Raw genomic sequence first — 14036 nt, forward strand, 5'->3', positions numbered from 1 at the left:
CTGATAATTTGGGATTAAAATGAGTGTAAGAACATGTGTAAGGATTTTTTTACATTTATAATTTCGTATAAATGAAGCCTTAATATGTTTTTGGAATAACATTTAGGTTATTAAATCTTGATTTTAGTATATGTAGTCTCTATCTATATATAGCAATACCCCATGGCTTAGTGGTTGTCAAAATGTTTGCTCAGATATTATCTGTCGAATTGAGTGCCTCGATTGGCGTTGAGCACCATGTGATACTCTAGATCATGAAGATCAGTACAAATCACTTTTTTGACAAGACAAAAAAGTGATATGTTTTTTGGGAACGCTTAATATTTGATCATTTCAAAAGGCAGAGAGGAAATAGAGTTTCACAAGACATCTTGGCCTGCAAATGTACAGTGTGATATCGTTAATAGAAGCCTTGGATGATGGGTAGTGGTTCACGGACTCTGCCAACAACGCGGTGACCTCAGTTCAATTCCTAGCCATGGCTTACACCAGTGACGAGTGATATCAGAACCAGCCCTGCCCCCCACCGCCCCACCACTTTTTGTACGGTACTATGCTCCCCGCCTTAATGAATCCACACTGACCGACGTGAGAAAATAAGGTCAAACAACCCCCACGAACGACATTGGCTTGGGGAGGTTTTCACCCAGCAATGGATTGGCAAAGGGCAGCATATTCTTACTAGTACACTACATTCGAAGCCATCCCCCGCTCTCCCATCCTTCTCATACACATGCAACAACACTGGTGCATATAGGCATAACATTCATATGCCAGCTGCGAATAACTTGCAGTACATTCCTGCCCTTTTAACCACTTCACAGGACACGGTCTCCAACGCTGTGCGCGATGACGCGAGTATGCCGTTGATTCTGTTCTGTATTTGCCATGAAGATTACCAAGCGGTATGATTCTTTGAAGTCAGAACAGAGTCCAGTCAAGTTACGTCATTGTTTCATCATTCACGTGACGCTCTGCAGCACAGTTTTATACGTTTTTTGATTGCTAAGTGAACACATCTTCAGGCTAGTAAAAAAATATAAAGTTGCCAGTTTGGTAAATACATGATAATTAATATTTATTTTTAAAACATAAAAACTCCAGCATGTACAACTACCGTGGTTTGGCAAATGCTGTTAACTACATTTCGTTTTTCCATCAAACATCTTCATTTCATTTCCATGAGACCGAGCCGTTAACAATGCTCACAGGAGTTACTCGGGTATATTTTTGTGTGCACACACCACAAAAGTAGCTAAACAGCTGACATTACAAGTTCTGTAGTTGTCATTGCTCAACTGAGAAAAGTCAGTCTGGGGGTGGTGGAAGTTGAGAAGCAATGAGATACTGTTTGGGCCCATGACAGCGATAGTTATTAGAACACGCCTACAGGAGTATGGTTGCGTGAGTGATTGGAGGATGGAAGGATTGGTGAGGTTGGGAGATGGTGTGGGGCGGGGGTGGACTGGTTGGGTGCACGTGCAGGAAGAAAGCCAGACTGGGCCGCTGCACAAAAATCACAGTGGGCGGTGCAAGGTCAGCGAGCCGAAATATTCACCCGCGTGTCCCCATGACACCCACCCCCCTTCCGCAAGAACCAAATTAATTGCAACCCAGCACCTTTGAAAATAACATTGTGAATCCCTCCTCCCCCTACTCCCAAAGAAACACACACACACAAATCCTGCAAAGTAATTGTTTTTATCGTACGTATCATTAATTTACTTATTTTATTTATTTAAACTCTCAGAAGGGCTGTACTTTAGTACAGGAAGTCTGTGCAGCAAGTTGGGATTATTTTTCTCTTGCGTGCACTATTTCCTCCGGACAGGAGGAAATTGCCGAGTGTCTGTCCTGTCTGCAGGTCAACTCAACAAGGACAAATGCCCAGATTTTGACAGCGCGTGAATCATGTGTAAACAGTTGTTTTTTTTCTAAAACAAATGTACAAATGCCCCTCTTTTCACTGATGAGGTAGTAGCCAAAGGAAGGGGTTGGGGGGGGGGAGACATTTACAGCAGCGGCTCTCATATACATGTGTAATAATTGACAGACTAAAATAGGCTCAACTTTTTTTAAAGGAGTTTCACTAAGCCACACGTGCTTACGTTTAGAGCAGCAAGTGATTGGAATCTGTCACCGAAGTATCAAACCATAACGTGTTCGCTCGCCGACTGTTTGCCTCTTCCAAGAATATCTGCTTGACTACACTCTCACTCAATCTTCATTAACGACACTTTCATTTCTAACAGGATGAGCACATTTGCCGATGACCACATTAAGCTTGGAACGCGCCCGGCCTCGACGTCAGATCTCGCAAGCCAAGCACCTTTGAGCCTGGATAGTGCTTGTTTGGTTGAGTGATCACGATGCATAACAGGTGTTATAGGCCAGGGGGGTCACGTTGTGGGCGGAACTTGTTCTAGAGGGCATTTGCTCTATCCAACAGTCGATAGACATATGTCTATACATGTACAGATGCACACCGCATATCTCCCTTGTCCTGAATGCCTTACTGAGGAAACAATAATGCCACCGTGTGGAAGGTGGGGCAGGTAATTTCTTCCTTTCGCATTCCTGGGCTGACAATGGGGGGGGGGGGGGTCAGAGGTTGAGCATTCCCCCATGGAGGCAACAACCAAGAATTAGAAAACAGTGAACACAGAGTCCCAGGCTTACTTAAGTGCGGGACCTATCTGTAACAAACCAATGACACTGCAAGAAACCAACACGCCTGCCGATTGACCTCGTTGTTGCAGTGACACACACACCGTGAGTAATATTGCAAGACAAAAACTCCGAATGAACACCTCGTGGGTAGCCAAAAAAAAAGTGTTGGATAATGAAAATATAAAAAGTTGACTTAAAGCTTTCGTGACTTGCAGGAATTCATATTCTTTGGGTCTTTCGGTAACGGAGATAGGTTCAAAGAAAATAACAAAAAACTAAAAGTGTGCTTTTTTGTCCGTCCTATGATGATTTTTTGTGTGTGTAGAGTATGAGTTAGGCTCATAACAGTTCGTCTCCATCAAGAGTTGACAAATTGTTATGAGGGTTAAGATTTGATTGAATAATTATTGTAGTATTCACACCGTGATGCACTCTAGATCCGAGTGGCTGTACGCGTTTTCATAATAACGAGCACATACGGATTCTAAAATAATCGATTCTCACACACACGAAGCGATACACATATCATAAGTACAATAATCTATTATAATTCACGAATCGATGCATTATTCGTTTCACACCTAGTACTAATCATCAACGATCGTAAGTACACAATTAATACTGTAATTGTATATTTTGGTATATTCAAGAGGACATCATTACAAGGCATATTTGTTTTATTACAAGTTTAACATTGTATCATTATTATTTACTTAGTATGTAAATTGAATTACTTTCTGAATGCCACGCATGTACATAATTACTGGATAACAATTGACGCTTTGGAAACAAAACTGCAACGAAGCGATAATACATGTTTATCAGTCCACAGATTCGTGAACAAATCATCGTAATATCAACATGACCACCCTGCCTGGCAAACCCTTACCTGCCCATTATCTCCATCCGCTTGAATAATTTTCCATTTAAAAAATTCACGAGCATATGCATTGTATTACAAGTTATAGGCCTTTGTCAATGCACTCCTTGTGTCGGTCATCGAGTCTGTTTGACCATACTTCACCACCATGGTGAGTGCAGGTTTGGTGAAGAGGGGTGACGACAGGACAGGTTACGATATGATTCACCAGTGATGTTAGCCGTGGCTGTGAATTTCAATCAAGAGGTCGTTGGGTTCATTGCACAGTTGTACTAATCGCTGCGACCACCGCTCTGCCCCTATCTCTTCAAACAAATTATACACGACGGGGAGAAGAGTGTTGCAAGTTATGCATAAGTATATGCTTATTATATGTGCACTATTATTACCATAAAAGGGAATAAATGGCTTCAATTAGATCCAAGGGTTGTAACAAAGACCTGAGTTGGAACAGTGTTTAATTACCCTGGCAGGTATCCCATACGGTGCCTATTACAAGAGACACACTTTGTTACACTGAGGCTTTGGCTGTCAGCCTATTTGATCACAGTCCCAGTCGCTTGCCCAGAGTGCTTCAACATTTCTTAAGATTAAAAAGGTGATATTAACATTCATGCTGATGCCTCTATTGCCGTTCAGCCGGAATGCAATAAATGAACTTATTTCGAGCTGGAAGACTTGTTTCATGAACCCATGTGGTCCCGGTGTATTTGAACGTATTAACTTTGAATACGGTTGGAAATGCACGGCTATAGTTATAGAAAATTAAACCTAATCTGTACTTCCTGCACGGCCAAAATGCTTCCACAAAGGGAATGCCAGATCCGTGGACAACCTCACACAGCTATTATGCCTTTTATGAACAAGATGGTTGAAACATGTACCGTAGACTTGGTGAAATTTTCATGTGCGATTACAGGATTTTTTGCTTGTTCATCAGGCTCGCCGCTGACATCAAGAAGTGGAACTCACTACTGCAGACGACACAACAAATTCCACATTACCACTGCAAACATTAACAACCCACAGGATTAAGTTCGGATCCAAAAATAATAAAAAAAAACGTTCCCCATAAATGCGATGATGGCAATGAACGAAAATGGACGTTTGGATTGTTCCATCCGAGGTGCGACATTCAAGAGTGTGAATGACAAAACCTTGTAGCCGACCGTCAATTTCCTACCCGAAACCACGTAATTTAAGCCTTCGCAGTGTCACATCCTCCCCAACTCCGTATTTCCCAAATTCATCATATTCGCGTTGTGGCCCAAATCAAAAATATAAATGACTGCACATTGGGCGGTGCGCCAGCTGTAACATTCAGGTCCGTGCTCGGTCATCAACAATCCAAACCGAACGTGCGTGCCGCGAAAGCGGGGCTGACGGCTCTCTCTCTCTCTGTCGAGAGGGGGTTATATTCTTAGGTTTTATCGGTAAAGGCACGTAGGTAAAACATTTAAAATTAATAAAAGTAACATAAAATAAAAAATCACGACGTTTCGGAGGCAACACAAGCTTTCGTCTTCAGGTGGAATCGTCACAGCCACGACAGCTGTATCAAGTAAATGAGAGATTACAAGAGCAGTCACGAAAGCTTCAAATCGAGAGGGGGTTACACTGGAGGTCGGAAAGACAAGGGTCGTTTGTGGGGCCCTGCGTGGCGACAGCTAGTTATCGTGGATGATTCCAGTCATCTTCTTACAGGAGGGGGGGTGACAGAAAGTCAACGCAGCCGTAATGCATAATCCAACGTAATTAGGGCATGCACTCAATATTTACGCACGGCAGTTTAATCAAAGATCGTGAAAATAATTCGCGAAGGCCCCCCAAAAATACGTAACGGTTGTTTATTTCACGTCAATGTCTCAGTTAATGGCCTAATCGGCCACAACTAACAGAGACGTTGTACTAATCACGCAAAATGGAGTCAACTTCACGAGAGACCACGTTACCGAGAAAGTTCAACTCAATCACATCGGTGGAAATGTAGCAATAGCATAAATTTTTTATAGCAATTATCATGTCTGTGAAAAGGAGCAAAAATAAATATACACTTTTTTGGCACGTGAAAAGTTCACTATTAAAAGCAGCCAGTTTCCCATCAAATAATCTAAACTGTAAAAAGGGCAAGCAAGTGTGTCAAGTTCTGCAAAAGTAATTTAAGCTGTACGGGTCGCAGTACGAGTCCTGCCTTTGAATGGTTGTTCTTGGCAGCATTACAGACAGCAAGCTGTTTTGAGTAGGATGTTTCAGATTAAAAGATGTCTCGGTCTGCTTCGTCCAGCCATTGCAAATGCTCGAAAAAAAGATAATTGTATAGTGCATGTGACAGTGTAGACTGGCCAAAAGGTTTTAGACACAAGTTCCAAAATAAGCAAAGCTGACCATGCATATGCACGCATGTACAATTATTTGTGCGAGGTGTTACACCGCCTCTTTTTCGTACCTCTGATAAAATGGGTGTGCATCGAGGATTCCTGCAACCGATGCCTAACCAGGTTTAAAATGAGAACCAGGGGGTTATTCGTTGCAAGTCTAGCCAGTGCAAGAACATCAAACCCACGCAAAAAAAAAAGATCTCTCACACGTTGAAGAGTTGGCTCAACATTGACCTCTTGTGTAACTTTCAAATATTACATGCTCCAGTCCTCACCAACGTACTGGACATTTCTCATAAGAAAAAGGGGGTTTGTAAATGCATTCAACATTTCAGAGGACAAAGCGGATTCTTACGCAGAATTTATACGTTCAACTACGCTGTTTGCAAAGCGTGGTTTTCAGAGCCTAAAGAATGGCGAATATCAGTGAAATGCATTTTCGTTCATATTTCATAAATTTACATCAAATTACCTAATGAAATGTATCGTGTTTATTTTATTCAACCAAAATACGCCACTACATAAGCAGTAGGCTTATATGATGAATTGTATTACTGTATTAAGTATTTAAAAAAATGTAACATGAAAAGAACAAAAAACATTACATACTACTCCCTCAGTTGCCATGAAATTGTATCTCCTTGTTTTAGCGTAATTCAATACCTGTGGCATTGCAATTAAAACATACAGCAGAGGATTTTTTTTTAATAGCCACCTTTGGTATTTTAGTACACCACAGTTCACTTAATGAGAGTCACATGTTGAAGTTATATAAGGTTACACCTAAACAAAGACACAGCCGCTGCGTCGAAAAAAAAATTTGAGGGGGCCTCCAAAAAAATGTACGCGACTGATTGCTCGCAGGATGCAATGTGTCAGACATCATAATACTTACACACCGCATTTATGCCCGGAGCCACTGTAACACACTGGACATCCATTCAACGTTGCTCTTAAACCAAAGAGGGTGGTGGTTATGGGGGGGGGGGGGGGAGGTTTTACGTCTTTATGCGCAACTGAAGAACAAGCATGTTAACTGTTAAGAGCTTGCAGGGAATAGTAATACTAAATCTCTAACGAGGCGTTCTTCAAGCTAACAAGTTGCTACAGCCTATAAAAAAAAATAACCGTGCCCGGGACAATGTCAAGATGTTCCCAATCAGTCATTTTTTATTCAATTGCTCGATCAACATCTTCGGGGTGAACGTTACACACATATATATGAAGGGGAAAAAAATCCCATCGTGTTTAATACAGACCCGCCGCCAGACGACCGCCCGAACGTTCACGTGAATGCATTCCTCGCCGCTGGTCTGTCACCTTTCAATGCGCGCGCAGGCTAAAATCACGGCGGGCTACGGCTAATTGTTAGCAAAACAGCCCCTCTCATTCCCCCCTCCCTTGTGGAGAACGAAAGCTTGAAGGCTATCGTTGCTCCCAGGAGAGGCCGTGGAACAGCTGAACCCCCCCCCTCCCACCCCCCATTTGGGTGACGGCTGCACACGTTTCGCGAGAAGCCATGCACGGGACCCACAACCGAGCCCATTCAGCTCAGGAGGAGGAGGAGGGGGGGAGGTTCGCGCAGCCACATCAGGTCACACACACAAGGCACAGCATTTAATGCGCCAATTTCAAGGTGCCTCAAAAAATTAAACATTAACCTGTGTGGTCAAAAAAAAACCCAGCCAGCGGGTGATTAAAACATCGGTTGCCAAATTCTACTTCAATTAGGAGGCAGCGTGCCTGCAACAAATTTTTGCAATTTCATGCCTATAAAAGAGTTCCACGTAATTTCTTTGGAGGTTTATTTTTCCGTGAAAAAAAAAAAATCCACGTCTTGTAATGTCATATTGTGAATAGAACTATTGTGTTTGGCAGAACACAATATCTGAAGAGCAGTACTTCTGATATTGTAATTTAGTGGCGAAATGAAAACAGTGGAAGAATACAAGGCTGCGTTACGAGATTGCTAAAAGCACATAATTTTGTTGAAGCATCGATATGAGCTCTATATTTCTGAAAAATACACTTGAAAAAATAGCAGCACTAATTTTTTTACAAGAATCTGCCATTAACAATGACTCTCCAACCTAATGCACCATCCAAAAAAACCCACCAGATTATGTATCAGCCAAAGTCAATGAAACATCACTTTCGCAATGAGTAGCATAATCTACAAAGCCGCACCTTGTGACACTTTGGATCATGAGCATTTAGTCATGCACGTCACACGCTTACGGAGTTATAAACTACATTTTAATTATTAACCAAATTGCTCTAGTCACACCGAACAATCTCACTTCCCAATAATATACTGCGTAGTAAGGGTGACCTTTGGCTAGCATCAATGCCATCCACTTAATTGAGCCACCTAGCATTCCGTGCACAGATAATTGAACAATGGACCCTCTTGCATTTTAATTGCTGGGCTGAATCTTCTTTCGCAGCATCTTACAACAAGTCAACCTTTGATGACCCTTTACTGGGTCACTAATCTACAATGGCCTTTGACCTGCACCCTTAAAATTTTCGGCAGACGGGAGTACTTTTATCTGATTGAGGAAGCACTGAGTGTCTTTTTCCTGTTTGTTAGAAAAGCAGCATCCTATGAGCCCACACGGTGAAGCCTCCAGTGTCAGGTTACAAAGCCAAAAAATATATAAATGAAAAAAAATGTCACGAAAAATTTAATGTCAAAGGGTCAGCAAATATCCATGTGGACGTGTTCAGCGGTGTCAAGGGAAAGCAGTTCAACGAAATGCTTTTCCTCTCCAACTTAATGCGGGCTCTCGTGAGACTGAAAGCAGCAGCATGAAGCCAGCTGCAGCAGCAGCAAGCCAGCTACAGCAGCAGCTCCGTGACCCAAGGAAAATGGGCTGTAAGTGAACTTTTAGTATATAACCTCAAGTTATTTATATTGCCCTGGCAAAGGCCTAGTTAAAAACACAGGTCAACCATTATGAGAGAATTACAAACTGCCAAAAATAATTGCCGCTCTCTGATATGAAACAGGGCACCGTAAATGTGCGTTGTAATTATTAACAGATGTGTAAAAAAAAAATCTCTAGCCTTTTGGCCTCGGTGTTCTAAATAATCATTTGAGTCATTAGGGGTATCTATGCATTTTTGTAACGAGGGCAAAATAGCAACAGGTAATGACAGAACTGTTACGTCGCTTAACTGTGCGACGAGTCTTAAACGCCGTTGAACCAGGTTCAACAACAAATTCTCAATTGATCACATCGCCTGAGGGGGTCGTTTCCTGAGCAAATTATCAATTTTGTGGCTAACCCAACATTATTATTAATAAGACTAACCGATTTAGTGAGGGGAGGAATGAGGGAGGGGTGCACGGAGGCAAGCGGGAGAGGATGTGGGGTTCGGGTACGAGTGAGGAGGAAGACTTGAGGGGGTCAGGGCAGTGATTAAATTACAAAAACATGAGTATCACCCTCCCACCCCAGGTCCATAAATAAAAATGCATTTAATGGTGCACGAGCGCAGACGATCATGTCTGTGATTAATTGAGGTGCAGTTAATTGAAGGTTTAGCATATTAACAAAAGTGCAATAAAAACTCTCAAGACATCGTTCGCAAGGCTCTTTGCCGTAAATTTTATTAATTTTTCCAATTAGCAAAATTACATTCTCCAAGAAACTTTTCAAAGGCTCGAAGCGATCCGTAACTTTTTTTAAAGTTAGCATTATAAATGCTAATTTTCAAAAGATGGCATAAACATTAAATAAATATTCATAATGCAAAATCAGTGTTTTTTTTTCATCTCAACTAAACGTTTACTTGAGCAATGTTTATTCTTTCAGAATAAAATAGCAGGGAAATATCTTTGTCATCAAATATTTATACACCGATTACTGAAGGCAGCAAAAGATAATATAATAATGAAATGTACATTAAAATACAAACCAAAACAAATAAGGCATTTTATCACAAATACGTATGTGTAAAAAACCTCAACCACAAAAAAATGCCCAACCTTTACGAGTTTTGTTTTACCACCGATACCTTTAATATTATGAAAATAAAGCCCTTGCGTTTTGACTGTAAACTGATAAATACACCAAGAAGCTACCTCGATCCTCTGCAAAACCTGGAATTTGAGTTCCAAATGAAGTCGGCCGACCTGTCAGCAATCCCAACAACAACCACAACAACAGAAAAACCTCTCATTTGTTCTTGCCGAGTGTACGCTGTTTCTCTCCGTGTTCCACAACCTGCTCCTCCACGTGCAGCCCCTTTCGCTTGCGCACGGCCCGCATGTACTGTCGCGCCTTGCTCTCAGAGTCGGCCCTCTCGCCAAAGTGAGCGTACTCCTCCTCCGTGGTGGGCACCCATAGCGGGTCGCTGGAAATCACCTTCACAGGGACAAAGGGGGCAAAGAACCCAAGATGGCCCTTAACAAAGGACCGCTGGGGCAAGCGCGATTGGCGAACGCATATGAAGGCCGTCACGGCGAAAGTGGAGGTCAGTGTGGCCAATCAACACTCCCGGCCGTCTTCATCTCCCCAACGCAGATGTTTTCACGTCGTACCAGGTAAACTCATTTAAGGCTAAGTCGACCTAGGGGAGCCCCAGGATCGGTCTGAATATTTGTCACCGAGATTGGCCGTGAGCAGAAATGTAACTGGTTAGCCGTGAGCGAAAAATTAAAACCTCGGTCGCTGTGTTCGTAGAAGCAATGCGCTCACCGCTACGCCACAGCTCCCAGTGCAAGCGTAACAACAAGCGCGCACACATGAACGTGCCCATGTTCGGAGGTGCAAACAAAAAGCTGCGGTGCTCAAGGATTAGGAGGGGATCCTGCAAGCCTAGAAAACTATATTTTATTTTAAATAAAAGCCGAAGCTGTGTAGCCAAAAGAAGACGTGATATATTTAATTAAATGTTTACATACATTGAAAGGCACTATAATGTTGCATGTTAATGTGGCCATATCCAAAGATTCTGATTCTTTATTTTAATGCTTACAATAATGTACAAACTGAGAAGAATATGTCTAAATTTGCCCACAATATTTTCATATTCATACACAAAATACCTTTACATTTGCCAAAGTTGAAAAGTCAAAAGTTACGAGAACATGAATGACTCAATTGTCTGAAGCAGATGCACCAGCATAGCCTTTTTCCCTAATTTTTTTAATGTAATTCCATTGACTCTGTAATCAGACAGTGATGCAATTTAGGACTGCATATATTTCATAATTGAATTGTGCCATAAATCATTGTTTAAATAAACCACTTACAATGGGTTTTCTTTAAGCGCCAAAAAAGCAGTGTTGCGCATTAAGGCACATGCTTTTGACGAGACATTCATCCTTTGATACGCTATTGACCAGCGCTCTACTCTCTGTGACCTTTTCCCAGGTCATACATCCTCCTGACTCTTGACCCCACTCTAATTATATGACATATGGCAGCAGTTTACAATCATTAAGTATCAATGCAACGGGCCCTTTCCTGAGTGGCAGACACATAGCACCTTGCAATCACCATTACTCAGGCGTCCAGACAACCTGCTATTTAAAGAATGCTTACATGCTTGTAAACTCCCTGTCATCGGTGAAAATACTGTAAACACTTTCAAGATTTCTCATCGACGCAGGCAGGCTTCACTACTTTTATACATTGCATTAACTTGCTGGAAGCACACGGTTCAAGCTGTTCAAACTGGAATTAAAGATCTTAGGAATCCCATACATTCATAAAATAACAACAGGGTCCAGACCTATGGTGTATAATGAGACCGAGTGATGGAAAGTTTTGAAAAACGTAAAAATATGCATGCGACCAAACTTACACGAAGCTGTACAAATCTGGGGTGAAGCGGTGGCAAAAAGGTTATATCACACTGCTTCATGAACGCCAACCACCGGAGTTTTATTCCCGGCTAGTGATATTAAAATAATGGTCCTGCCACACCCCTTTCTTCAACCTGTACTGTGACCAGCTTGGTGAAGTATGGCCAGTCATGTCTGGAAATGTGTGGGTAGTCATTCATTAAGTCGTAGCCTGACAGCGGTCTTGTGAATTATAATTAATTGTATGACAATGATATAAAACTACCTTTGATAACAATAAGTACACACACACAAGTCTTAGCAGAAACGTCGGCGAGCAAGCTTTTACTACGTTAACCTAAATGATTATTGACACGTGTGGTCTCGTTGGAATTAAAATAACCCTCCCGATATTAGACAATTGATCGTTTGACCTTAGGACCTTCCAAGGATATATTTTTTCATGAAAATGCATGTAGTTAAACAACTTCAAACACTATTTATATTACCTTCTGTGCCCTTTAAGGTCACAATTTTAATTCACTCGCTGCTTGAACATTTATTCTTCATTGAACTATTTTGGCTTTCATTATAGCCGGCATTGTCAAATGGGCAAAAGCTCCTTGGCTGTTATAATAAAGGTGCAGCCCGAGTAATTGCTTGGGCTCCCACGAGAAGCAGCTCTCAAGAGCCCCCCTCTAGAGGCTATTTGGTCTACTCTTCCACACTGGCCAGAGGTGGAGAGTACCCACAATGCATCCCCACCACATTGCAACCTGCCGATCGACCAGCTGCGGCATACCTATTTATACCGTTGACTATAGCAGGCGGGGGAATTTAAGAGACGCGGCCCGCTGTTTTAACTGACGTGCTTGGAGAGGGAACAGACCCGTAGACCTCTCTGGATTTGCAATTGCAGTCTGCTAACCATTACACTCCGGCACCATTCCTGCTATTACATTAACGGTGCAATTTACCTCCCAGTGGCTGAATATGAGCTGCGGGCTGGCGAGGCCACTGGTTCTCTTGCGGATCTCCTCGGCGAAGCCAAAGCTCTCGGCGACGGGAAGCACGGCCTTGATGATGAAGATGTCCGTGCCTTCCTTCATCTCCTCCTGCAGAACGCGGCCCTCGCGCTTCGACAGCACGCCATAAACCCGGCCTGGCACGCGCGAGTGTGTGTGGGCACAGAGCAGATTTCCATTAAAACAAAGTGCTTACTATGATGTATCAAAGGCATTGCACATTGATGACGATTCTGGTTAACCTATATTACAGAACTAACCCTTTTTGGACCTTCATTTATTCATTGAAAGGAGTGAAAATATAACAACAAAACAAAACAGAATGATCATTGTTTACTTCCCAAAAGTGGCACTCGTTTTATTGAACATGAAATGATAGGTCGAGTGACCTATCATTGTCAGCAAGGTGTGATGACAGCAGTACCTCCCAGCAGGGCAAGAGATCACAAAAAGCTCTCCGATGTTATTTCGGGTTGGACCGCATTTTTCAGCAACTGAAGAGATTCCCAGTACGTGGATTGAAACGTTGAATATCACCCCCCCCAACAATATGCGGTGCAACCCAGAAAACACATCGGAGAGCAGTACAGCACAATCACAAAAAAGCCTACACAGTAGTACGAGATCAGAACGTATGCGATACTTCTTTCCCCACATTGCTTACCTAGCACCTCAGCGGTCGCGTGTATTTCACAGGTGTACATGGCAGCCATAAGGCGCTGCGGCTTGGCCTGGAATGCGTACCGACACGCTTCCTTCATGGTGGAAATAAGCTGTCCAGTGAAAGAGCCATAACTGTCACTAGCGTTCACTCTGCCGCTTGAAGGCCTGTCCGTGCACGAATTGCAATCATCTTTCGTTTCCTCTTTTTTGCCCAGCTCGGCTGTTTTTTTGTCGCCAGCTTCGTGCGATGCATTAGTTGGTGGCTCCCTATGGCTGCTGCCCGGCGATCCTGCCCGTTCGCTCTTCTTCTCGCTTTGCAGCGCCTTCGCGTGAGCCTCTGCGGTGCCGCCGTGCCGCTCCCGGTCTGAACCTGCCACGGAGCCCGGTTCGCATCTCTCGACCTCAAAGCAGACGCCCATCATCGGCTCTTCGCACATGGGTCCGGCGAGAGAGGCCAGCTGGAAGCCGCTCGCCTGCAGCACGTGACAGTGGAGACTTTCGTATCGTTCAGAGAGACGGATACTTGCGCCACGCATTATAAAAGGAGGGCATAACACAGGCCCCTAAAAATACACCCAAATAAATTACCAGCAAACGATTAAGAAAAAAACAAATAAGAAATA

General features: G+C 42.9%; 1 protein-coding gene across 1 annotated transcript in view; it reads right to left on the reverse strand.

Annotated features, from left to right (window-relative positions):
* Positions 1 to 9518: 9518 nt before the first annotated feature.
* The window catches only part of EFL1 (elongation factor like GTPase 1), a 28301-nt gene continuing 23783 nt past the window's right edge, over positions 9519 to 14036 (reverse strand). The window contains exons 22-24 of the mRNA XM_078623774.1: positions 13415 to 13886; positions 12703 to 12887; positions 9519 to 10301 (exon numbers count right to left, since the gene is read on the reverse strand). Of these exons, the coding sequence (XP_078479900.1) occupies positions 10113 to 10301; positions 12703 to 12887; positions 13415 to 13886 (846 nt within the window). The 3' untranslated portion in view covers positions 9519 to 10112. The remainder of the gene's footprint in view (positions 10302 to 12702; positions 12888 to 13414; positions 13887 to 14036) is intronic.

Source organism: Lampetra planeri, chromosome 3 (genome assembly GCF_965212315.1).
Source record: "Lampetra planeri chromosome 3, kcLamPlan1.2.h2, whole genome shotgun sequence".
Classification (NCBI taxonomy): domain Eukaryota; kingdom Metazoa; phylum Chordata; class Hyperoartia; order Petromyzontiformes; family Petromyzontidae; genus Lampetra; species Lampetra planeri.